At 46.3% G+C, this 27,546-nt stretch overlaps 1 protein-coding gene across 1 annotated transcript in view; it reads right to left on the bottom strand.

Annotated features, from left to right (window-relative positions):
* Prdm6 (PR/SET domain 6) overlaps window positions 1-27,336 on the bottom strand; it is a 105,748-nt gene extending 78,412 nt beyond the window's left edge. The window contains exons 1-2 of the mRNA XM_048346040.1: window positions 26,773-27,336; window positions 18,234-18,541 (exon numbers count right to left, since the gene is read on the bottom strand). Of these exons, the coding sequence (XP_048201997.1) occupies window positions 18,234-18,541; window positions 26,773-27,319 (855 nt within the window). The 5' untranslated portion in view covers window positions 27,320-27,336. The remainder of the gene's footprint in view (window positions 1-18,233; window positions 18,542-26,772) is intronic.
* Between the last annotated feature and the right edge of the window lie 210 nt (window positions 27,337-27,546).

Raw genomic sequence — 27,546 nt, 5'->3', positions numbered from 1 at the left:
AGGGAGAGAGAGAAAGAGAGAGGGAGGGAGGGAAGGAGAGAGGAAGGGAGGGAGAAGGAAGGAAGGAAGGAGGGAAGGAAGGGAGGGAGGGAGGGAGGGAGGGAGGGAGGGAGGGAGGGAGGGAGGGAGGGGGAGAGAGAGGGAGGGAGGGAGGGGGAGAGAGAGGGAGGGAGGGAGGGAGAGGGAGGGAGGGAAGGAGAGAGGAAGGAAGGGAGAAGGAAGGAAGGAAGGAAGGAAGGGAGGGAGGGAGGGAGGGAGGGAGGGAGGGAGGGGAGAAAGAGGGAGCGAGAAAAGGGAAGAGGGGAGGTAGAAAGAAAAAGGAGAAGGAGGGAGAGAGGGAAGAGGGTAAGAAGGACCATCACAAATATATATATGACAATGGGAGAAAACCATATTAAGAATATATATAAAAGCCAGGTGCTGGTGTCTCATACCTCCAATCCTAGCTATTTAGGAAACTGAGATCTGAAGATTGCAATTTGAAGCCAGCCCAGGCAGGAAAGTCCTTGAGACTCCCATCTCCTATTAACCAGCAGAAAACTGGAAGTAGAACTGTGGCTTAAAGTGATAGAGTGCTAGCTTCGAGCAGAAAAGCTCAGGAACAGCACCCAGCCTGAGTTCAAGCTCCACAACTGACAAGAAGAGGAGGATATGAGTCAGGCTCTTCCATACACTCCTGAAGGTGCTGGAGTCTGTGAACCGTGACGCCATTGTATGTTCCAATTGCAGCCTATCCCAGAACCCTTTTCCAAAGGGGGCGGGGGGGGGGGAGGAGTACTTAATTTGTTAACCTAAATGTTCTACCAAAAATCTCACTTAGAGCCTTTGTTCACAGAGACATGCATTTGCACCTGTATATGGATGCATGCCATTCCCACTATTGTCCTGGATTTGTCTCAGAATTTCTTGTGGTTCTTCTATAGCCATTATTATTACTTTTTCAATTTCCTCTGAATGTACATTACCTTTAAAGTCAGAAAAGACAATGTTTTAGAGCAAATGAGACCGCATTATTCTGGAAATATAATGTACCATTTCTACAAAATGAGCCATGGTCTTGGGGAGGATTTTCACCCTAAGGCAACGCCAGGACACCCTGTGTATGTCTTTGTTTTGTTTTCTTCTCCCCCAGCCCCCACCCCAATTCACTTTACTGCCGTGTTAGAGGTGACATACAGCGGGGATACCTTTACAAATATCAGGTACAAAGTACATTTCCTTTGTACAGTGTCATCTGTTCCCTCATTCCCTCCTGTCTTACCCAGAGTTGCAGAGTTCATTCTCATCAACGTCCAGTGCACTACACTACTGTACTTTTTCACCCTTTTGCCTCTAATTCTGTGCCTTCCCCCCACCCTCCCACAGATGTGCACGTGAATACACCATATATAAAGTAAAGAATACGGAGCCATCCGAAAAAGAAAAAACAAATTAAGGAAAATGTCCTTTGTTTCCATATCTTTGGAGTTCATTTCAGTATATATATTATTTTATATACATATGAAGAGGTGTTGGGTATTATACCTTTGTGATTTTCTCCTAAGACTATATCCTCTTTTGGTCTCACTGTATGTTATGTATCTAGACTTTTGTGTGTTTTTTCATGTCCCATTGTATAGCCATTATTTTTAAGATTACAAAGACTGAAATATTTTAAAGGGGACAGAGAAAAAGATATGGGTCCATTGTGTGTGAGATTGTGTGTGTGTGCACGCATGCGTGCGTGCACAAGCATACACACACTGATACTGAGACTTGAACTCAGGGCCTCATTATCTTGCTTATTAGCTTTTTCTGCTCTGCTCAAGGCTGGTGCTCTACCTCTTGGGCCACATATCCACTTCCAGCTTTTTGCTGGTTAATTAGAGATAAGGGTCTGTCAGATCTGTTTGTTCTGACTGATTTCAAACTTTGATTCTCAGTCTTAGCCTCCTGAGTAGCTAGGATTACAGACTTGAGCCTTCAGTGCCTAAAAAAATTCTTCAAAAAGAAAAAGTAGTCATAATTAATTTGCTCCACAATTCTTTCTTATTACAGTTGATATTTCCTTAAAGACATAGATGAAAACATGCCATCTGCTCTTAAAAAGAATAAGATTTTCTCGTACTGAAAATTCTGAGTATGATTTTTATTCTATATACTTTAAAAAAAAAACTCCAAGGTCACCATACTCGTGCTAGTGAGCATCAAAAGAAAAAGAAATGTCTCTTCCCATGGCAGAGAAAGGCGTGAGAGGCAGCTCTCAGCACACCTAACACTATAAGCACGAGCCCCCTAAGAACATGGTCAGCCACCTAGAGATCCAAGTCAGAGCTGTGCACGGCGAGACGCCGGAGCCCACCTGCAATCTGAGTTCTGCCTACCCTCCCACCCCAAAGATTGCAACTAGTCCCCAAACAACAGCCATATACCTGCACCTCCTCAATGCTTTCTCCAGCCACATCTCCTCCTCTGAGGTCCTCTGAGCACCACCGCCTTTGACCGGCCACGGCCTAAGCCCCACACAGCACCCACCCGTCCCTTTAGAACAGACCTGCGTGCGCTCTATTCCACACAAAACTTAACTCTCTCAATAAACGGTGAAGTCTCCGCCATCCAACTTAACTCGGTATGGCTTCCACTACGCTACAGCCCGACGTGCTCCTCCAAACCTAGCAGGCTTTTGGCACACTAGCCTCAGCGGTCACACCATTCATTCCTTCCCCATCAGATCTGTCCCCACTTGTCACCTCAATTTTAAATACAGTCAGGATTAACAAATAAAAATGCAGGATATACGATCAAAGCTGAATTATAGATACAGAGTAAATAAATGTTCAGTATAATGCATCCCAAATATAAATTTACCCAAGGAATGGAGGCTAAAAACAACAGCAAGAGAGAGATGGGACCTTTATGACTGTCAGAGAGAGTAGAAAGGAAGAATATAGAGAAGGAGACCTAGGATTCCTAGTAGCTACAGCTCAACCAACCAAAGGACCCAAGTAAAAATGAAGCACATTCTTTATAGAGAAATACATTTATCTGGGTACTGATAGCACATGTCTACAATCCTAGCTACTTAGAAGCTGAGATCTTAGGACAGCAGTTCAAAGCTAGGCAGGGCAGAAAAGTCCTTGAGACTCTTTTCTCCAATTAATTACCAAAAATCCAGAGTCTAGCCTAGAGCACAAAAGGTCAAGGATAGTGCCCAAGTCCCGAGTATACACACACAAACACACACACACACACACACACACACACACACAATCACAACAAGGGAAATTAGCAAGACACTACAAAGAAGAGCAAGTAATTTAGTTAGTGCAGGGCTGGAATTGGAAAGACAATGGAACCACCACTGATCCTGCTCTGGACTCTCTTTTCCCAAACCCTGACTCTCTCTGGATTAACACTCTATTTCCTTTAGGTTAGATTCTCCCTCCTTTTTTAATATTCCTAATAAGAAGTCAACTCTCCCTCCTCCACATGTCCCCAAAGCACATTTTTGCCCATTTCTCCCAAGTCACAGTCCTATTGCTTTATAATCCTTCAAGGCACAGATGGTTCCTTCATCTTGTGACCCATACAGTGCCTCACACAGGACAGGTTCTACATAGATGTATTTCTTGGAATGCCAAGAAGTAGAGCTTCCCCAGAGAATAAACATGGGGGGCCCTGCTGTTCTGGAGTACACTGTGGACTAAGGAGGCCAAGGACCTGGGCTGCGAACTGTGCAGTGATGAGGAGAGGACTATATCTGAGAAATGAATGGGGTTTCTCAACCAAGAAGAGGAAGCTCACATTCAAGCCTAGAGGCCCCGGGCATCAGTACAGTGAAGCCTGTAGCAGAAACTGAAATGTCACTGTGAAAAGGAAATGTAGGTCAGAGAGTAGACAGATAGCAGCGAGCAGACTAGGAGCCGGACTCCTGGGGCCCATCGCACCTCTGGGAAAGTCCTACCCTTGCTACATGTAACCTTGGGCAAGTTACTGTACTTCTCTACCTTCATCCAAAAGTTTCTTTGTGGGAAAAAAATGATTACAGTTGCCCTTCACTCATCGGGAGGATGAATTAAGGTAAGTACCATGAAGCTCTTAACAAAATGTCTGGCACATGGTTTCAAATCAAGTGTGTTAGCCATCAGATGAAAAGTATGCATTAAGCACCTTCTTTCCCTAGATACTCTTAGCTCCTAGAAATACAAATATGTTAAAAGCCACTACATTGTCTCCAAAATGTTGAGCTCATAGTCCCCAAAAAATAAAGATAAGAAGGCACCTGTTTGGGGATATCTGGGATGTGGGCACTTAGTATACTCAACTTGAAACAACACCAGGACATTCAAATGGGAGTGTCCCATCAGACAATTGAGGATAGGGGGCTGAAGAGGTTAATATGGGAAACTGAGTCAGGGTAAACCTCTCAGAAGCAACAACTGGGACCGTAAGAGCAAGTGAGTCCCCAAGAGTGAGATGGTCAGACTGGGACAGGGTGCACACTCAGGCCTTGATGCCCAGTGGCAACGGGAAGCCAAGGAGGAAGGCGGAAAAGGACCAGCCAGTTAAAGTCGACATGTAGAAAGTTTACAGACTTGGCACAACAAGGGTCGGGCATATGGCCACTCCCTATGACAAGGCCGCACAGAGAGCCTGGCAGAAGAGGAAAGGACAGTGGTAAGAGCTAAAGGGCATCCGGAGCCCTGCCAGTGATTGCACAGCTCAGACCCGGTGAGAGCTGGAATACAGACCCTGTGTGCTGCTCTGACTGACTTCCATGGGGCCCTCTCCTCCTGAAGTACACCTCGATTACCTAGACCCCCTAACTGCCCCACACTATGAACAATGCTGTCAATTTGGCTATCTCCTTATGTCTCGTGAGGTACAGTTCCAAAACACAGAAAAGATGGAGGCTACAGGAACTACTTTAGCTATCTGTTTATAGTCCTTGAATAGTGATACCAACTTTTTCTATCTCTTTATCATCAATCCATCTAAATACTTACTTATCATCTATCTACATCTGAGGGGTGGGAGAAAGTGGTAAAGGAGAAGATTGGAACTGTCAAACAACAACAACAAAAGGAATAGTATAGTGGGGATGCGGTAAGATTAAGCCTAGAATTTACCCAAGATCACGACTAGACCAGGTCTGGAACAGAAGAAGAAAGGCCAGGTGAGATCAAGAGTAGCAAAGGAGGGCTGGGAATATGGCCTAGTGGCAAGAGTGCTTGCCTCCTACACATGAAGCTCTCGGTTCGATTCCCCAGCACCACATATATGGAAAATGGCCAGAAGTGGCGCTGTGGCTCAGGTGGCAGAGTGCTAGCCTTGAGCTGGAAGAAGCCAGGGACAGTGCTCAGGCCCTGAGTCCAAGGCCCAGGACTGGCAAAAAAAAAAAAAGAGTAGCAAAGAAACCATGTGCTAGTTGAACACACTTGTAATCCTCACTACTCAGGAGGCTGAGATCTGAGGATCAAGGCTCAACACCTGCTAACCAAGGCAGGAAAGTCCATGAGACTCTTATCTCCAATTAAGCACCAAAAAGCCAGAAGTGGCGCTGTGGCTCAAGTGGTAGAGCACTAGCCTTAAACAAACAAAACAAGCTCAGTAACAGCGGCCAGGCTCTGAGATCAAGCCTCAGGAATGGAGGGGGAAAAGCGTGGCAAAGACAGGGAAGAGACAAGAAGGGAGGGATAACCATTAGGTATAGGAACAGACAGGGGGTCTGGGCTTTTGCATTTTACAGGCAATTCCAGAACCACCTAAGGGATTTGTTAAGAAATGTAGATTTCTGGACTCTGACCCAGAACTCCAGAATCAAAAGCATTTCAGATTTCAGATTTCATGAACACAAATGACCTCTTGCTTCTGGAGATTCTTATCCTAGCATTAGAGAAGAACTGAGGGAGAGGGATAGCACTGAAAGATGTTTCTTCTTAAAACTCTGTAATCACTCAACATAAAAGTTATCCTTGTAAACATTTTCATGCATATTTTCAAGGAGTGTGAAATATATTCAGATTCTTTTGTAACCTATCTCCAGAACATTTTCATATTGCAACTCTGAAACTGTGCATTGTATAGGTCATTATTCTTAATGTTTGCTTTTTGTTTAAAGTGTTGCCAAAGCTCGGCTGGCTATCCAGATTCAGAGCTGACACACAGGCCACAGAACACAGGCACTACTCAACCACCTAGGCAGAAGGGTCAGAGTCTAAGCTGGTTGGTTGAGATATGTTTTGATTCTTCACCATCAAATAAAAGGACCCAGCTACTGCAACTGAAATGAGCAATATGAAACATATATATATACACACATATATTTCAAAGCCATAAATGTTAGGCTAAGTTTTTATCTTTTATGAAGTGCTCTAGAACTTGTGCTTATTCTTTAATTTACCATCTCTAGCTGCAAAATGTCACTGGGAATTCTTGCTTTTCAAAGAGCCAACACTGACACAGTCTCCAAATCTGTATTTACTTGTTCACAACTATGCACACATTTTTATGGATGGGAGAATTGTGCAATTGTGTTGATTTGTCATTTAATACTTATTGACAAGTCACAATATGCTGGACATAGAGATGCTTTTCTACTCAGAATTCAGTACCCAGTATCAAAACACCTAATTGAGATCTGTAGTTTTCACATTGCAAATCAGTTCTTTGTTGTAAAGACCTTAAGTTAGTATCCTACCTACTTAAATCTTGTACACCTAGGAAATAAATGTTCCTTACGTGCCCAACATTACTAACGTTAAGCTATTGTTAGTATTATTAGATTTACTATGATTAAGTGATTCTTATTCTCCTCCCTGAAAAGTAGCATTTTTTCAGTTTGCTTTTTTTTCTGAGGGAGGAGGGCTTTCTAAGACTCCAGCTGACTAACTATGCAACCAGACTAATCTTTTGTTTTGTTTTATTTTATTCTGTCAGTCATGGGGCTTGAACTCAGGGCCTGGGTACAGTCCCTGAGCTCTTTTGCTCATAGCTAGCACACTACCACTTTAAGCCACAGCCTACTTCTGGCTTTTTGCTGGTTAGTTGGAGATAAGAGTCTCATAGACTTTCCTGCATGGGCTGGCTTTGAACTGTGGTCCTCAGATCTCAGCCTCCTGAGTAGCTAGGATTACATGCATAAGCCATCAGTACCCAGCCCAAACTAATCTTGAATTTATAATCTTCCTGCCTCAGAGCTTCCTCATGGCAGGGATTACAGGAATGTGCCACCACGCCTCACTAAAAACAAAACGCATATTTCTAAAATAAGCCAGCCACCAGTGGCTCTCACGTGTATGCCTAGCTATTCAGAAGGCAGAGATCTAGACCATGGTTCAAGGCCAGCACAGAGACCCCAATTCTCAACCCATGTCTGGATGCAGTGGCATATGGCCGTCTTCCTGCCATTGGCAGGGGCGTGGTGTAGGCCAGCTGGGCAAAAAACAAAACAGCTGGCTGCCAGGGGCTCATGCCTGAAGTCCTATTTACTCAGTAGGCTGATATCTGAGGATGGTGGTCTGAAGCCAGACTGAGCAGTAAAGTCTGTGAGACTCTTGTCCACACGTAGCCAACAAAAAGCCAGAAGTGGAGCTGTGACTCCATTGGTAGAGTGATGGCCTTAATCAAAAAAAGCTAAGGGACAACACCCGGGCCCTGGGTTCAATTCCAGTACCAGCCTGCAAATGCACATGTGCGCACACACACACACACACACACACACACACACACACACCCTAGACACTGTCCCCAAAATAACTATAGCAAAAAGGAATGGAGACATGGCTCATGTGGCACAATACCTGCCATGCAAGCAGGAAGCCCTGAGTTCAAACCTCAACACCCCTCCCAAAAAAGCTCACTTTCCTTTTCTGATAGTAAGTTATACATAGATAAAGAGAAACAAGTTCTGATGTTCTATGGTACCTTTGTGTGACTATAGAAAATAATAATATACGATGCATATATATTTCATAAAAGCTGGAAATATATTGGTTGTCTTTAATACTAAGAAATAAGTGAAGAACTAGGTATATTTAATGTGACTGAAGCATTACAAAATGTGCATATATCAAAATATCTTATGGGGGCTGGGAATATGGCCTAGTGGCAAGAGTGCTTGCCTCGTATACATGAAGCCCTGGGTTCAATTCCCCAGCACCACATATATAGAAAACGGCCAGAAGTGGCGCTGTGGCTCAAGTGGCAGAGTGCTAGCCTTGAGCAAAAAGAAGCCAGGGACAGTGCTCAGGCCCTGAGTCCAAGCTCCAGGACTGGCAAAAAAAAAAAAAAATCTATGGTATGCAATAAATATGTACAATTTTGTATCAATTCAAAAAATTTTTAATTAAAATTAAAAGAGAAAGCCACCCGTAATTTTGAAAATCTCCATAATATATAGTACCTCTTCAGCTCATAGTCTTTTCTTACTTGTGAGTCAGGCTGGTGAACTTGCACTGAAATATTATTTAAACTTGACTTTGTAGTAATTAACTCCAAAGGATGTGTCATTGTCTACTGTGTATAATATTTTGTTTTAACAAATAAATGGTAACATTCTTTATATACCAAGTTCACTAGAAGCAATATTTACTATTAAATTCAATTAAAAATAGAGGGAAAACTCATTTGTTACATAAGTCATAAATATTTTCTCTTTATGGAACTATTTAGCATATTACTACTTTATACATGGAGAAATAGCAATACAAAGAAATTAAGTAGTTTCTGTAAAGTCTTATATACAGCCAGATAAATAATGCCTTCTAACCTAAGAAAGCAAAGATACTTGATCATTTTTTGTTAAAAAACCTTAATATAGAGAAAAGAAAACATTTTTCTCCTTCCTTCTTAGAGGGTCATAAGCCTCTCCTCACGGACATGAGAAAGGCTCTGGTTTTATTAAAGACACGTGCTGTAAAGCATAAGAAAATATCAGTAGAAGTGTTTCTATAATATCAATAGAGTCTGCAGGCTGTTAATTAAATTTCTCACCAAGGAAGTATAGAGAGGGGAGAATGAAATTAGACATAAAATCAAAATCTATTCCTGGGTGAGCCAAATTTAAACATTTATGGACACCTCTTGAAAACATTCCTACTGCTTGCTACTTTAAAATGTGTTTTTGCATATCAAGGTAATAGGGCAAACATCTTTTAACAACACAGTGATTCAATGGAAATTACAAAGTTGTGGTTCAAAAGGTCACTGGGAAAACCATCAACACTGGTGTGTGTGTCCATATAAACTCAAGTCCTTATGATGTACATTAATTACTTTTGATATGGAAATCCATCTCTACCATTTTAAAGCTTGAAATTTTACACTTTGTAGATTATCTAAGTCAAATTTTATACTGCAATAAATTGAAATTAAGTGTTTTCTTTGGAAATATAATATTCTCTTTTGCAGGAACTATTTTTAGAATGCTCTTTCTCAGAAAATATGTAAAACATAATATTTCATATTAAATACAAATACTAATATTATTTTGAGACAGAAGCAAAAAGTAAAAAAGCACTATATTCTAACCTAAAATTTACATATAATTAGGAGCTATCTACAATGTGTGGTGTGAAGAGATATTTAAAAATTTAGTACTGTTAACTTTTGTGATAAACATTAATATTCCCAAGTGTGCTAACAACACTTAGCTCGTGGTGCTTTACAAGACATTGAAAACAGGACTTGATTACATTTAATTTGATTCCAATTAAAAAACACTTACAAAAGTTCTACTGAATTAGATTACACTGAATGTTTCCATGGAAGACACTTCATTATCTGAGACAGCATTAATTTAAAATGATCACAGAGGGTGAAAAACACTGTTCATTTTAACAAAATGGGTTTAATTCAATATCATTTATTCTACAATTGTATGCTGCATATTTGGTTTATTAATTAAATGTATGGGAGTTCTGGGAGGGAGGGAATATTCATAATACTCATTTCATTCACAGCTGGCCCAAGGCCTAACTTATCACATCATTTCTATGTCTTAGGATACATACAAACAAAGAAGCCACAGCTGGACACCAGTGGCTCATGCCTGAAATCCTAGCTACTCGTTAGGCTGAGAGCTGAGGAGTGCAGTTCAAAGCCAGGCTGGGCAGGGAAGTCCCTGAGACTCTTATCTCCAATTGACCATCAAAAAGCTGGGAGTGGAGCTGTGGCTCAAGTGGTAGAGTACCAGCCTTGAGTGAAAAAGCTAAACGACAACACCTAAGCTCTGAGCCTGAGTTCAATCCCCAGTACACACATACATACATACACACACACACACACACACACACACACACACACACACCCCAAAATGCTCTGGTTACATAATTAATAATAATTCCAATTTAGTAGGCAACAATAGCCAAACAAATGCAAAGTGTCACCAAGTTTCTTGACTTTCTGAAATGTCATATTTCCCCTTTTAATCAAAGAAATGCTTTGACATCTAATTAGTATGTATTCACAATCAGGACAGAAATCAGACCTTTTTGTTGTTATTGTTGTCTAACAACACTGCCAACCATTTTCAAAAGTTTTGTTATTTTATGAGCTCCAGTTTGTGTTGAAGTTTCAAAAGGGGGAAAATGATGATTAAAAACAAAATGATGATTAAAAACAAATGTTCTATAGTCAGTTATTTCGTACTAAGCAGAAACCGCATGGATAGCTTTCATTGGAGGAAGCCCGTGGACACGCTGGGCACACCCATGGCTGTTATTTCAGGAATAAAGGCAACTTTGTGGTTTGTGGTTAGTGATTAAGCAGCAAGTGAACTTGTTGTGTGTGTGCGTGTGTGTGTGTGTATTCTTGTATAGGAAAATGCCCATCCTTTGGAGCATTTCACACTTTGTAACAATGTCTTTATTATGCCTTCCAGAATTAATTGACCTAAAATCCAGTGAGTATACGATATATCTATTGGATAATTAGAACTCGAAGGACCAACAAATAAAACACATTATTGACTTTTAGATCTTCAATCACACAAAGATTTTACAGCTGCAATTTGAAAATGTTATTTCCTTTAAACTGTATCAAAATCCAGGCTACTGACTGGATATCTATACCCTTTCCCAAACCAGGATTCAAATTGAAACACAATGCTACAGGCTCTAGGATTTACTCTTGGGCTCTAGGTGGATCTTTTCTGAAGACAAATGGAACTTCATCATTATAAACATCTGCCTGACCTTGAGAGCTAGAACAACAAGGGGAGGGGGAGCTAGTGACCAAAAGCTATAGATATCAGTGAATGTGCTCATGTCAATGATCATTGCTGAGATCTGTCTATACCACACTGCAAGGATCAATTTTGTAAATGATTGCAATAATCAAGAAAATTGCCTAATTTATAAATCCTTGCATACAGCATTTTAATGGATTCCTCCATTTTAATGCTGATGCCCTCAGAGCTAAATGAATTGTTGTCTAGGCTGTCATTACACAAAATGATAAAAAACATCCCATCGGCTGGGGAAACCACATCTCATGGATATTCAGACCCTCAACCCATAATCACTCATTAATAGTGTCCACGGAGTTTCACATTGCTGAGCTGCAGGAGGAACCAACGAGCGAGCATATCTTTATCTGCCTGCATCTTTGTGCAAACCCTGTTAGTTTTGGAATCCAGACAAATTCCTTGCCAATGGACTGTAATGCACCAGAAGCATTCTCTCATTCTGACAGCCCGGGATTGTGACAGTTTTTCTCGATCTCCTTTTATTAAATGCTGTGCCTTTTTTTCTTTACTCTCAAGCCTAAGTCAGCATGCTTGGCCACTCTGAACTCCCAGACAGTGAGTCATTTCAACATGGGTGATACTAAGTGCGCTAAAGTCAATTGTGTGATGCCCCAAACCTTTCATTCCCACTAACAGGTAAATCACAGCGTCCACCTGGACACCCAGGCTGTGCGCTAGCTCATTCCCTAAGCCCACCATACATAGATTGTTCTTCTCAGTTAAACCTTGACCAATTGATTCCAGCCAATAGTATGCTGTCAGTGCTTTACTTACTGCTCAATCTCACTAACCTGACATTTATGGTGCACTGATTGGCCTCTGTCAGTGGTGCTAGTTGTAAATTCACTTTGAAAAGCTTTGTGTTAACAGCCTTCAACCAGGCTCCAAGAAGAGTAGGAACAGGCAGCCTGACAATTGCTCGACCTCCTGCCCTCATTACAGTGAGTAAATCAGGGTTTGAGCCATTAGGCTGGAGCCTGGGGCCTACACAGAAAGGATTGACATGACGAAAGGTCAACCTCTGTCACACATGTGTAACAATTTGGATAATGGAATTCTGCAACTTATCTGAGGGAGGTGGCAAATGCTTACAAGGAAAAGCATATTCTGCTCTGGTGCCTCTGGCTTTTATGCTAAGTACTTGTACCAGAATCTGTATTTCTTGTGTAAATAAAAAATGTACAAACTCATGACATCTTGGAGTATGTAAGAGTCTAGAAAAGCAAGAAAGAAAAAGAGAGAGTAGAGTGGGCTCTAGTCATTCTATACGCACCTTCTTGAGGTCAGCCCTCACTGCCAGTGGCTCCATCCTTTCTCTGAGCAGGGACTTGTGATCGTGATTCTCTGACTACATAATATGCTGTTTTCCATATTCAATCACAACTCTGATCCATAAGATTACATTACCACACTAACCGATTCCAAAGGAACAAAGTAGATGTTCTCAGTTAACCAGTGTTAACATACACATACATAAGAAGGTTTTCCTACTACTTCTCAGGACCAGTTTACCATGACCACATTTCCATCCCTCAGGTTCTGCAGTGACCAGCTAGCCAGGAACTCCAAGATTCTGAGTTTACTTCACAATTCCTTCTTTAAGGCAATGTGGAAAAAGGGGGAGAGGGAGCATGATGGAAGAAACTAGCTAGGTATAAAACAAAAAATACTTGTGAATTATTTGCTTCACATGGACGAGAGGTTATGAGTTTAAAAAGCAACAAGTAAGCTGGGCACCAGTGGCTCATGCCTGAAATCCTAGCTACTCTGAAGGCTGAAAACTAAGGATCATTCACTACAATGCCATCAAGATAGCCTAGGCAGGAAAGTCTATGAGGCTCTTATCTTCAATCAGGCAGTAGAAAGCTGGAAGAAGTGTGGCTCAAGTGGTAGAGTGCCACCCTTGAACAAAAACATTAGGGACAGCACTCAGGCCCTAAGTTCAAGCCCCAGTACCAACACATACATACACACACACACGCATGCATACACACACACAGCAACAACAACAAAAAATAAGGGCTATTAAATATAATATATATATATATTTATGTACGTATTTTAAGCCAAGTCATTTGGGACTTAGATCATCAAGGGTGCACTGAGCAGCCTGAATCAGAAGGACAAGGGTTTTAAACAGATCTTTCTTTCCAAGGCCACCTTCAAGTACTAGGTTTTGGTTTTTAACACAATGCTGGAAAGCATCCCAAGAGGCAGCAGATGGTTTTACAGTTTATGTAAAACTACAAAATGGTCACACTCTATCAAATGGGCACCACTATAAAAGAAATCTTCAAGTCCAATGAGGCAAAGCCAGTGAGATACACCAGCTGTTATGATGCATAATTTAAAGGGGGAGCAACATGACCAGGGTTTGTTTATAAGGAGAAATTTTTATTTCATAAAATTGATGTGTTCAAAGACCAACTTTCAGGAAGACGTGTTTATTAAATGAGAAGTGCTGGAAAACTATTTTTACTTGGACATAACTGCGACAGCCACGTATCCTATCCTTTGGTGTCTTGATAAATTAGACCCAAATGGGATAAAGTCTATAAAGCAAAACATGGAACATATAGTTACGATGCTACCACTAAACCAACTTTCAACTGTTTTAGTTTTATTTTAAGTTATTAAGTTACTATTATTTTAAACATCTAAATACACACAAAGGGCTAAGTGTGGCATATGTGGAATCAACTCATTTATAAAACCATACACATAGCACATTTAAAATATGAACTCAATTCATTTCCTTCTAGTACCAATTACTTATGATGGCTTTGAAATATAAACATTTAGCAGTAGGTAATATATTTTTAATATTGGTTTTCATTAATATCTTTTGACTTAAGCTAAATAGTAATGATGAAAAATAGACCATTGGCTTAAAAGTGAAACTTATTAAATCTACAACAGTATGGCACAGAATCAAACCACAAAAAGGCCCACATTATGTTACCCTATTGGTTTTCTGACAAAAAATAGTGAAGGTTTCCACCTAGTGCAAATTAGGTTGACACATTCAAATTTACCGAGGCAAAGAGAAGGCAGGTCTTATAAAGTTAAATATCTTTCTAGTTCCCTGACAATAATTCTAACAAGTCCCTACATTATTTCAATTAGTAGAATCTTTTTTTTTTAGGTTGGAAACAAGTGCAATTTATTTTGTCATTGCTGCTAAGATTTCTTGTCACATCAGATTCAAGTTGAAAGGTATAATTCTAGGCTATCTTAACTTGCAACTTTATTTTAAACTTCTGTATATTATTCCAGTAGAATTTTAGATACACACTACGTACATTCCTAAGGTCTAGTCACATTAAACTCTGATGTTAGGCAGAAGGGGAAAACATGTGCAACTAGATTAATTTATCTCAAGGGAAAAAGAACACATTTATAATTGAGATAATATTTTCATAAATGCTGGAATCAAATGTGCCTTTCAGTTCTTTATTAGAAAACACATTAGGATAAAATTATATTGTTCTTATCAATAAGATCCAATTGCTGAGAAAAATTCTGTTTTCTTTTTTCTCCCAATACATTCAAATAGTTAAAAATGTATCATTCAACTGAATCTTGTTGGAATAAATGGATATAACCAAGACGTTTTTAATGTAACCTGTAATGTTTTTGTTTTACAGTATCTGATTTTATTACTGTTAAAAAAAATACATTCACCTTCTGATTTTAAAAAACATTACCCCGCCCTTCAAAATGACTGATTTGGTTTTTAGCTTGCTCATCTTCTTAACCTAGAAAACAGAATTACCTTGGATAATTGCTAAGGGTGGGGGAGAAGAAAAACTCTTCAGATTACCTATAAGTACCCAAAAGATTCAAAATATATTGAGGTGGTGAAATAATTTTTTACTTTCTTTAAAGTGTTGTATCTTGAAGAACTGGAGCCATACCCCTCCCCACCCCCCAAATATTAGCTTTCCAAAAAAGGATAGAATACTTGCAAAACCAACCAAACCGTATGTATTGTGTACTAGAAGTTAAAACATTGTTCTTCTACATAGAAAACAGTACTCCTAATGAGTAAACAAAAGCAATGAGTAAGGTGAATCTGTTTGTTTCTGTAATAAGCCTTCATGTTTATAATAAAATACAACCAGAGTAAAAACAATGGACTATAAACTGAAGTAGAAATCCATCATCTGCTGGAAACAGTGACAGTAAAAGATTAGTGATCCATTTATAGTGCTGAAATAAAGATAAGTTACCCTGGTAAGATCTATCAGGACCTGACTATTGAACTTTAAATATAAAGACATTTCTTCATCAGCAAAGGACTTGAAAGAATAGGAGAAAGAGAAACAATTACAGTTGGCTTTTCAAATGAAGTCACCATAATTCAACTGCTTTTAATTTTTTTTAAAAAATCTGCTTTATGTCACTCTGATATTCTGGGAGATATCTAAAAAGAATGTATTTTAAGTGGATAATTATTACATGAGTCATTAAACAATTATTGCCAGCCCTTTCCCATATAGATTTACAGTGTATTTACACTGTATTCCAATGGCTGATCCCTTCTAACATAAATAATAACAATGATTAAAAGTTTTCTGCAATAGAATTTAGGCTTGAAAGACTAAAATTAAAGGAGAAATTCAACATTTACAATCTTCTGCTATAAATGTAACTCAGTTCAAGTAGTCTTGTTTCATAAATCATGATGCTTAAAATATAAACACATACTTCATACCTTAAAAGTAATTGTACCAACAAAAACCAAAATGTATTTAAGTGCTTTTTCTTTCCTTTTCTTCTTTTTTTTTTTTTTTTGTCTTTTCTTTTTTTGGTACTGGGGATTGAACCCAGAACGTTGTACTTGCAAGGGAAGCGCTTTGCCACTGAGCTACAACCCAGCCCTTAAGTGTTTTTCTTACACATAGTCATTTGCACTAAATTACCTGGACCCTAGTCACTTTTCTTTATGCTCTTCCAAGAGGAAACTTTTCATGTCTGAAATTTTAATGTCCTTTTAACACCCCCCCAATGAATTTTAGTTGTTACAGATGACAGAAATAAATAAATGATGTTCTGAACTTAGTAAAGACTGATAGCTCATCCAAGCAGACACTGAGAAAATACTTTTTCAACTTAGGACCAACTCCAGTTCTCTGATACATACAACTCAAATATCCCAAACAACAGAAAACTTGCTTTATAGCCACAGAAGCATGAAGAAAAGGAGTAAATAATGAGCAAATTCCCCAGTGTCTTCACTTTGACTTCATTAAGTACAGGTGAAAGTGTAAAAGAAAGATTCCATAGCTTCATATATATATATATGTATATATATATAATTTGATTTTCCGCATACGTATGTAGTGGGCTCCTGTCAATACCTTAACCATTCAAAACCTTCTAGGACAGAACATGAACTGTAGAGTTTTACTCACATTTTATCCTCCGCACCCTAAAAATAGACAGCATCACACAGGATACCAGCAAAAAGTTCAATTTAACATTTCACCTAGAACAAATCTGGACCACTTGAACAACTGTTGCTTGCTAATTTCCCCCAGAGAAGTACCGACAGATCTTTACATGATATTAAAGTTCCCAACAACATCCCTGGAACATGAAAAGGGCCTGTAAATGTTTTATAAACTTTGGGGGTTACAAGTAATTAGAAACAAAAACCAACGAGGATATGCTTCCACCTAAATACTTTCACGACAGCCCCCTTGTCAGCCTTCCTATGCCAAAGCTCTTCTACACCCATGGATTGGGCATCAAGTCATTTTTGTCATGAGCTGTGTCAGAAATTAAATTTGTGAATGAAATTAAATCTGTGAGTAAAGTTGAGGAGTGAAACAGAGTGAGGCTAGAAGCCTAGGCTTGGGCCCCGGTGGATACCTGTAGGGATGGTGCCCAAGGGGCTGCCCTAGCTTCACCTGGGGCTTCTGGGTTGTGGACTGTGGTGCGCTTTCCTCCTCCATCAAAGCAGGCTGTACAGCCAGCATCCTGCCACCGCAATGTTAACAATCACAAGAGGGATCTAGAGACCAGATCTGTTTCTCCCCCAGTCGAGTCTCCAGTGCCTAGTACACCTCTGGCCAGAAGGGTATTGGGCTAACACTTGAGTGGGTTGTTGGTTGGGTGTCACGAGTTTTATGTAGTACAACTCATACAGGACAGTGCAAACAATCCTGTTGACAAGCTCTGAGCTTGTGTGAAAGACAGGGAAAGGAATGCAGGACCCTGGCTCTGGGCATTTAAGAAACTTCCTTCCCTGACTCTTCCTACTTCACTCTTTCACCTGGCCAAGGTCAGATTTATACATTCCTTCACGTTACAGCATCTGACACCTGGTATTTCATATATAACCCTCCATGGTAGAAGTGGGTCGAACGGGTCTCTCTCTTCAAGAGTGGCCTCAATAACCAGACATGAAGCTCAAAGAGAAACCTCACGTTCATCTGTTGTTGCTCTTTTCAGATAGGTTATTTTTAAATAATATCAAGGGTAGTGGGTCATGTAGCGGTACTCAGAGTTTCCCCATGGTTTGATTTTTTTTTTTTTTTTTTTTTAGATTTACAGTATAGTTCTTAAAGTGCTTGGGCACTGTGAAAATGGTGAAGCATGCTTTTGTCTCACACTGCACATCCAGAAAGACTTTTCCAGCTGGGACAACCGGCCTGATTCCGCGTCTCTGTCTCTAAGCTTTCATCCCTTCCTGCTCCAGGCACCATAAAAACACCGAGGAGAGCTCGGAAGGGGGCCTGCAGGTCGCCTGGCTCTCCCCTAAGGCCCGGCCTCCTCGGCCCCATCACCCCAGGGGCCTTCCTTCCCCAGCTCCTGAGGCCCGGAGCAGCTCCTCCGGGCTGGGGCCGGGTGTGTTAAGGCGGCTTTGTACCCTGGCCCTTCCAGCCTCCAGACCACAGACACCCGAGAGGCCCGGGAAACCCACCCCCACCCCCACCCCCGGGGCAGCCAGGGGAGGCCCTCCGAGTCGTCCCCGTGGAGGGCCAGGCCCGGTGCTTACCTCCCAGAGGTGCTGCGTGTTCCTCAGGGCGCCCGCCTGCACCTTCTCGGGGGGCAGCAGCACCCCCTGGAAGGGGCCGATCCAGGTGCCCTGCTGGATCCTCTGCGCCGCGCAGATGCCGTAGGCCAGGCCGGGCACGGTGCTGGTGCACAGGCACACCTCCCGGGGCAGGTCCCGCAGCCACTCGGGCAGCTCGGGCGGGGGCGCGGCGGCCGCGGCGCTGCTGGTGCCCACCAGCCGGCGGAGGGAGTGCAGGGGGCCGTGCATGGGGCACTCGCCGTGGCGGTTGTCCGCGCACATGTCGCAACCTGCGGGGCACACGCGGAGGGAGGGAAGGGAGCGCGTTACCCCGGCCCGGCCACGGGGGGGGGGGGGGTCCTGGCCTCGAGCGCCCCCTCCCCCGGGGCAGATCCCCAGCGCCCGGGGCCAGTGGCCACCTTCACCTGCGGGGAGGGCGGGCCGGGGCGCATCTCCAGCGGGAGCCCCGGATCCCCAAAAGGCCGTCGGGCCGGGCTGGGCGAGCACGCCCCACTCGGGGCACCCGGGTCCCGGCCCCGCGTGCGTCCCGGCGAGGTCCCCCCCACCCGGACCCCGGCCCTGGCGCGCCCTGGAAGCCGGGGCGGCGGTACTTGGATGGGGTTCCGCGTGCTTGGCGAGCTGGGTTTCGGAGTTGTTTTCTCCTCGTGGGGACGGTGCGCCCAGCCCGGCGGCCGCCCCGGGACGCCCAGGACCGACCGGCCCGGCCCGCCCGACGGCCGCGCGCGCCCCGGGCCTCGCGCCTCCGACCTCCGGCGCGCGCGGCGGCCTCCGCTCACCCCGCAGCCCGGGCCCGGGCGCAGCGGCCCCGGCCCCGGCCCCGGCCGGCTGGGCTGCGACGGCACGGAGGCGGCCCGCTGTCCCAGCGCAGCGGCCTCCGGGTTATTAATGGGCCTGGCGGAGCCGCCGTGTCTGCGCCCCGCGAGGCGGGCCTGGCCCGGAGCGGCAGCCTCGGCGCCGGCCGGCGGGCCCGGGCCTCGCTGGCCCGGCCTCCCGCGGGAGTCTGGGCGACCCGGCCACGCGGAGCCCCGCGGCAGGGGGTCGGTGGTGAGAGCAGGTGTAGGCACTGGCCTGCTGGCGCGGGGCCCAAGGGCGACACCGGGGCCCGGTGGGTTACCTCGCGGAACCCAATGCACGCTCAAATGCACAAGCAAGCACTGTGTAACACGGTGAGTCCGTGGGACGCTTCCCACGAAGGAGCAAGAACACACAAGCAGCCTCCCGAAAGCCTTCCACTGCCGGCTGCTTCAGAGCCAAGCACCGGACAAGGCGCTCCGGCTGTAGGTGCCCGGGGGGCCGGCCGGCTTGGCCTTCCCCTCGGCCCCCAGCTGCGCCTCTGCCCCGGGAAGGTGGCTTCGTGGCGGGGCCGCGGGCACCTCGGCTTCGGCAAGCGGCGCCTCCCTTCACGCCCAGAGCGCCCCCTGCCAGCCGCACAAACCGGTGCGGAAACGCTTCCAGGCTCCCCTTTTGACCCCAGGGCCTAGAGGGGAGGAGGGGAGGATGCCTCAGCGGCTCACACTTCAATCACCTTCCAAGCTTTTGATCTGGGGGAGCAAAACCTTGGGAGACATGGTGGGGATGGAAAGAAAGGGGATAACTACTCGTGATTACTTAGGGCCAACCACCTATCATGCAACTGCCAGAAAGCCACCATCGTATTCTTTGAGTGTCATGGTCCCATTTCACAGATGTGGCAAGGGCCGTCCTGAGGGCTGTAACTTGACCAAGAACCAGAAAGCTGGAAAGTGACAAAGCAAAAGTTCACTATTAGGTCTGCCTTACTCCAGAGCCTTCAAACTGACAGATTTAGGAAGACTAATGAAAGCGATGAGAATTTTATACTCTTACTCATGGCTCAATCAATAAAATTTAAATATTTCACTGATGTAACTCTTTTGAGGCCACAAAATGTATTCTATCATGACTGAATTACAGAAATTTCTCTCTTTCCCACATCCCTGGGTTTGGGGAAGTTACATTAGCAATGTAAATAGAAAATGTTCATAATTTTTAACGTTAGTATCTGACTTCAGGAATATCCTTTCAGTACCTTAACAAAAATAGCCTTAAAATGACCATAATCAAGGGCAGTTTCCTCATGACAATAAATATAAATCACCCCCCCCAAACAACTGATTTCCCTCTTCCGGTTGACTCAATGAAGCAAAAGAGTGAAAAGCAAAAGCATGGATTGCCCACGCCACTAATAAGCTGCAACCGAACTTCTATCTCCACATGAAAGGCCAACTATGTGGGTAATAACATAAGGAGAAATACACTCCAAGAACTACCCCTACCGACAAGAAGCATATTTATAGTAATATAAGTCCTTCTCCCTAGAAATCCCCTAAAGCCCTCTTAATATATTTCTTAGGTGTTGAGAAAGTACTGAAAAACTGAGGCTCTGTCAATATCTAGAAGATGACCTGGACCTTAAGTCTCGCTGCAGAGCAGATAGGTCCAATACACTAATTAGTCCTCCTAATACATGAATCTTAATCTTGAGCCACTTCATGCTATATCAGAATATTCTACCAGAAAAGTTATCCAATTGCCATCAAAGTTGCTGTTACACTCTAGCAATCATGTATGTGCATGTGCGCATACACGAGTGCTTGCACGCAGCCCTAGGGATTGAACTTGGGGCCTGGGTGTTGTCCTTGAGCTTTTTTGCTCAAGGCTCATGCTCTACCACTTGAGCCACAGCTCTCTGTCTGGCTTTTCAGTGGTTAATTGAAGGTAAGAATCACAGGGACTTTCCTGTTCAGTGTAGTTTCAAACTCTGATCTGCGGATCTCAGCCTCTTGAGTAGCTAGGGTTACAGGCATGAGCTACTACTAGTGCCTGGTTAACATTGCTTTTTAAGTATGCAAAATCATAAGTTACTTGTAACTCATATGAGTTTCTTGGAGGAGTAGAAGAGCTAGGAGATGTTTAAACCAAGAAACTTCTTTCTCGGGATTGACAAGTATATCACAAGGCTGATGAGAAGGCAGGCTAGATCCCCAAATTACTAATAAATATACCTACCACTAAGTATAGTGTAAGTGATATGTGTCACCACACCCTACACACACAGTCAAATAAATATCCCTACTTTTAAAAAAATTAGTGCTTTTGTGCAAGGTCATAATTATTGTTCACAGAGAACTTTTGATTCTTGCGAAATAATTTTCATATTCCCCCAGTAAAATGCGGTGGAAAGGCATGGCACACGGGGATGTAAGCGACAAGGGCGCCTGCTCCCTGGAGCACTGTCTGGGGAGTCCAGGGAGGCCCTCCTTGGGGAGCAAGCACAGCACGCAGAGCAAACTTTGCATTTTCTATCCTGGGGGGCGGGTCTATGCTTACAGTGTAAGCTGTATAGGGGGGCAAAGGCAGGGTCTGCTTTTCTCTTCTGGAATGTGGAGGGAGGGATGGAAAGCACCGGCCTGGCACCAGGGCCAGGCTGGGAAGGAGCGGCCGCCCTAGGCCCTCGATCCCCGAGGCCTCCGGGGCCTTCCCAGGCCTGCTGAGCGACCGGCGGCCGCCACCCTCACCCCCGGCTGTAAATCCTTCCCTCCCCACCGCCACCAAGGTCGCAGCCCCCAGTCCCAGGGGTCAAGGCCCTTCGATCGCAATCTCGAAGCAGCCCGGCCCAGAGAGTGCCTCCCGCGGGCAGCACCCCGCACCCGGGCCGGGGCCGGGAGGGCCGGCTGGGCCCAGCGCTCGAGGACCGGGGAGCCTCGGCCCGGCTCCGGCCGGCGCTTTCCCCAGCAGCCTCCCTGACGGGTGTGAGCCAGGGGCCGTGGGTGGATCTGGGGGCCCCCACCCCGCCCCACCGCTCCCGGCCGGCCTCTGGAGGGACGGCGGCGGCTCCCGGAGAAACGCAGCAGCCCCGAGAAGCTTCCTCCGCCCGCCCGCCCGCACTGGAGGCGGCCAGGCCCGGGGGCCCAGTGGGAGACCAGGGAGGAGAGAGGAAAGCCGGAGACGAGTGGGTTGTATTTGTCTCCCAATGGCTGCGTTAACAAACGGGGAGCGCCGGTGTGTAAGTGTGCAAGAACATTACCTGGAGATAAGCTTCTGTGTAAGTGTGTGAGAATACCGCCTGGAGCTAAACCTCGGTGAGTGTGCAAGACCACTGCCTGGAGCTAAACCTCGGTGTGTAAGTGTGCAAGAGCACTGCCTGGAGCTAAACCTCCGTGTGTACGTGTGCAAGAGCACTGCCTGGAGCTAAGCCTCCGTGTGTACGTGTGCAAGAGCACTGCCTGGAGCTAAACCTCGGTGTGTAAGTGTGCAAGAGCACTGCCTGGAGCTAAACCTTGGTGTGTAAGTGTGCGAGAACACTGCCTGGAGCTAAACCTCCGTGTGTACGTGTGCAAGAGCACTGCCTGGAGCTAAACCTCGGTGTGCAAGTGTGCGAGAACACTGCCTGGAGCTAAACCTGGGTGTGTAAGTAAGTGTGCAAGAGCACTGGAGATAAACCTCGGTGTGTACAAGTAAGTGTGCGAGAACACCGTGGAGACAAACCTCGGCGTGTACAAGTAAGTGTGCGAGAACACCGTGGAGACAAGCCTCGGCGTGTACAAGTAAGTGTGCGAGAACACGGTGGAGCTGAACCTCGCCTACCCGGCCCCTGCGAGGCCGCCTCAGACAATGCGCGATGATGAATAGGAGCCGCGGAGGAGATCGAAGCGGGTCCCGGCTAGCTCCACTCTTCCCTACAAAACTATAGGGCAATTAATTGTGGCTTGTCCCCTCATCCTTCATCTCCTGGTGGCACATATCGATGGAGATTACTGCTGATGGACCATTTTATCACCTTAAATAAACAGTCACCACCTCTCCTAACCTCAATCTAATATACGGCTCTATGCTCGGTTTGGGGGGCCCTAGATAAGAAGGATGTAAAATAGCTAAATCGTGTGTGTTGCGGGCTTGGGGCTGGGCATGCACACAACAAGAGAAGAAAAGAGAAAAGGGGAAAGAGAACACAAAAGCCCCGGAGCAGAGGGAAGCAGATAGTGGGGATGCAGACGACGGGTCTCCAGGCTCCCCCAACAGGACCTCCTTTTCCCAGCCCCATTGGAAAACAGTGGGTAGAGAAAGGTCTGGAAGACACTCACCCTCCCAGGTCTCTTTCCCAACTCTCATAGTTCACCACAACCAGACCAACCAACACGGACCCATGTGCAAATATACACCGCCAACAACCCAGCCCCCAACCCCATGCACACAATCTGCACTTGCACACCCTCCCGTGTACACTGTGGCTCTGTTTCTGGCACTGCTCTCCACACACAAGCTTTCCCTTAAATCATCAGGGGACAGACACCTCCACCCCAGATGGGGAAATGGCTTGCATGGCCCAACTCTCCCCTTCAGGCACCCCAACAGGTTTATCCCCCCCCACCCCCACCCCCTTTTGCCTCCTTCTCTGGAGCTAGGGAAGAACTTCACACAAAGGCATGAAAAGCTAAATGGCTCTGCCTAAGATAAGACAGGGCTGTCCACACTTCCTCCACATGCTCCTGGGATTGCTTCTCGCTGTCCTCTAAGAGTTGGGGCACGGTCTCACACAACCACACCAGCTTCCAGAACCCGAAAAGAAGGAGCCCGAGGGAATGAATCGCTTCAGGTAACCCAGCAGCCCAGGAGGGCAGTGAGACCCTGAGGAGAGCTCCCTTCCCCCAACCATTGCTCCCCCACCCAGCACTTGACTTTAAGAGAAGGAAGTGGCAGCTACAACTAAGCATTCACCGAGCTCAGCAGAAAGTAACCCTCAATCACAGAGTAAATTGATGCATACAGTTATAGAACAGAAATCATTGCACGAGTTCGCTCTAGCTAACTTGCAGTTTGGGGGTGTCTTAAAAGCTTTTTGTTTGAAAGAACGACACTCATTCGCTGTGACATTTGCAATGGATGCCAATCAAGTCCCAGTGAAATGAGCGTGGCCGAGTTCTTTTCTTATAGAGCAATGATATCAAGGGATGCCAATCATAGGCAAAGTTGTTCCTCCCAAAGAAGAGGGGCACGGAGGCCGCTTTTCTGCCTAGTAAGAAAAGGTGAAACAAGCCAGCATCCTTTTAAATAAGAAGTGACAAAACGAAGTGATCGCTCACAGAATTCTTTTAGAGGAAAATAGCAAAAGGAAAAGAAAGGGTAAAATGAAAACTGGTAAAATCTATACATAACTCAATGTTTCTCTTCTGTCTTTACCCTGCCTCTCACCCCCCTACACACACACACACACACACACACACACAAAATGAGCATACACTTCTGACTTCAATCTTTCAAGGTACCCACCCACCAGCTCCCCCAGCCTGGGGAAATGCTCTCCAGTCTCTGTACTTCTAACTTGGTTTAAGTCCCTAGTTAGACTCAATTGCTTTTTATTTTGATAAATAAAACACACTCACACACCCCATGGTTTCAAGTGTGCTTGCTCAAAGAAGTTCCTGGAAGAATGGAAGGCCTGGTCTCCCAATGTTATCCACAGCTTAGTCTTCTTATTTACTTTATGAAAAGCTCTTTAATTAGTGAGCAACTTGAGGTGTAACTCTTTAAGACATCAAACTTCCCTTCCCTTCTATCTTTACTCTGGAACACTGAACACTGGTTAACTCCAAAGGGGATACCAGAAGGTTGACAAAATATGAATGATTTAAATAAAATCAGAACTCATTTCCTCCATCAAAAAAAAAAAAAACTAACCTAGGTAATAAACTGGCACAATGGCCACATATTAGTTGGTAATCTATCCCAGTTCTTCCTTGATTCATCTCTTCTCTTGGTGAAGTGTCTTAAACCTCAAGGCTGGATTATAAACAATATAGATACTTCCACATAAAGCCCAGGCTTGGAGTGGAGGCTATGCTGCTGGCATTTTTTTTTCAAACACAGATTTAATTCAAAAAAGAAACTGCAAGCTTGATATGGCACTTCCAGCCTACAAGTAAACTTCCCTTTGCTTTAAGAAATGCCTTTTACAGAGCATTTTTATTTTTCTATCTCACAGGTTATAAAGAATAATCTTGACAACAGAAAATGCAAGATATTCATTGGGAAATAGCATTTTTCAAAATCTATCTAGACAATATAATTGTAAAAAATGTTCAGAATCTACACAAAGTCTACTTAATTGCACGGGAAACTGGACTCGAAATTCCCATTTTAAATGAGTACTTTACCCTCAAGAGTCTAGAAGGTGTGTGGGGGGGAGTAAATACAATCACCCTTTTTACTGGTAATTATTACCTCCACCACAAAAATTATCTCCAACCATTATGAAAACATTGATGCATCTCAATCACTACACTAGCATCCAGTGTTTGGGTTTGGATTTCTCTTAATCGAAGCAATGACTTTGGAAACCCAAAGCAATCCAACTAAAATTACTCCTCTTTTACAACAAACCAAGACCTATATGGGGTCACAGACATTCTGCGAAAAGCAACTTATTCAAAATAGAATTTTAAAAAGCAAATATCTGTGATTACATTTTCTCACAGAAGCAAGATGAAGGGGTGAGACGCAGAAAACAAATGAAGGCATGCTCATCTTTGAAACGTGATTCCCTCACCGGGCGTTGCCTTCATCTCCACAGGTCCCCGGAAGCACGGAGAACACTTAGCCCCCCAAAAGGTAGAAACAGCTTCTGGATTTACCCAGCGAGGCAGATACAAACAAAGCGACGCACCCTCTGGGTTTTCATCTGGATTTTGTTTCAAAGCACCAGCCTAAGCAGGTACTTGGGGTACACATGTAAAATCGCGACTATAAACCTCGAAGTCCCCAAGTCCCGACGTCCAGCCACGCGTCTGCCGTGTACTCGTAGCTGCTGCCACGGGTAAACTTGCGAAGGTAAATAATGACCCACCGCGGTGCGCCCAGGCGCGGGGCCCGGGGTGCGGGGCGCCGCGCGGGGTCCTCGGGGGTCCCTGGGTGGGGGGATGCCCTCACGAGGCAGCAGGCATTGTTCTTTTCCTCCGTTCCTCGCGAAGGCTGTACCCCGGAGCGACGGCCTGCCCTCGCGCGGGGACGGACTCCGGTCACCCCAAACTCCAGCCCCGCTTCAGGCGGCCCCTCCCCACCCTCAGGGCCCCAGACCGGGCTGCCCAGCACGGAGCCCCCGGCGTGGGGGGCCGAGTAGAAGCCACCCCCGGCCCCCACGCTCGCTGCAGCCGCCGGCGTCCCTCCCTCGCCCCCACGTGGGCCGGGCTGCGCCCCGGGGGCCCGTCCGGGCACCGTGGCAGAGGGGCGGACGCCCGGAGGGGCCTGTCCCCGGGCAGTTCCGGGCCCCCAAACACGGGGCCGAGGGGGGCTGGGGGGTAGGGGAGGGACGGGGCGACCCCGCGGCGCCCTGCGGCCACCCCAGCCTCCTCCTCCTAGCCGGAGAACTTTCGCCACCGGGGACGAGGGGCCTGGGCGGCGCGGGGCCCCCTCACCCGCCCGGGACGCGCGCCCCCTCGGGCCGCCGGGGCGCGGGCGCGGGGGGCGCGGGCGCTCGGCTACGTACGGTTGTTGGGGTCGCCGGCGTGCTGGTTGAGCGGGATGATCTCCATGCGCTGCTGGCCGTACAGGTAATAGTCCAGCTCCTCGGCGCTGCAGCGGAAGCGCGGGGCGCCGCGGCCGTCCCCGCCGCCGCCCGCGGCCGGCCCGGGGCCCGAGGCCGCGCGGAGGCTCGGGTCCGGGTGGGGCAGCGGCTCGGCGGCCACGGCGGCCACGGCGAGCGGCGCGAACACGGGCAGCTGCGCCACCGGCAGGCTCGAGAGCCCCGCCAGGGCGGCGGCCGCCGCGGCCGCGGCGCAGGAGGACACGGCGGGGGCGGCGGCGGCGGCCGGGGCGGACGCGGCGGCGGAGAGCGCGGCGGGCCGCGGGCGCAGGCCGTCCGGCGGGGGCTCGGCGCGCTCCGGGGGCGGCGGCGCGCCCAGGGGGCCCGCGGGGCCGCCGCCCTTCAGCGGGCCGCCGCCGCCGCCGTGAGGGAAGAGCTGCTGCCAGTGCTGCAGGTAGGCTGGGTCCACCTTGAGGAAGGCCGAGCCGCCGGGCTCTCCGGGCTTCAGCATGTCCGACGCCTCGGGCTGGGGGCAGAGGGCGAGGGGGGCGCGCGTGAGGCCGGCCCGGGCCGGGGTCGCGGCGGAGCGGCGGGGCCGGCGCGCGCCGGAGCCCGGGCCGCTCGGGCGCCGGCCCGCCCGCCTCCGCGGCTCGCCCTTCCCCAACTCCGCCGGGGCGCGAAGTTTACTCCGGAGCCCCGGAGCGGCGCCCGGCCCGGCCTCCCCCGGAGCCCGGCTGC

The sequence above is a fragment of the Perognathus longimembris genome, chromosome 5, assembly GCF_023159225.1.
Source record: "Perognathus longimembris pacificus isolate PPM17 chromosome 5, ASM2315922v1, whole genome shotgun sequence".
Taxonomy (NCBI): domain Eukaryota; kingdom Metazoa; phylum Chordata; class Mammalia; order Rodentia; family Heteromyidae; genus Perognathus; species Perognathus longimembris.
Note: the sequence above shows the minus strand (reverse complement) of the source record. Positions and strands in the feature narration are given on the sequence as shown.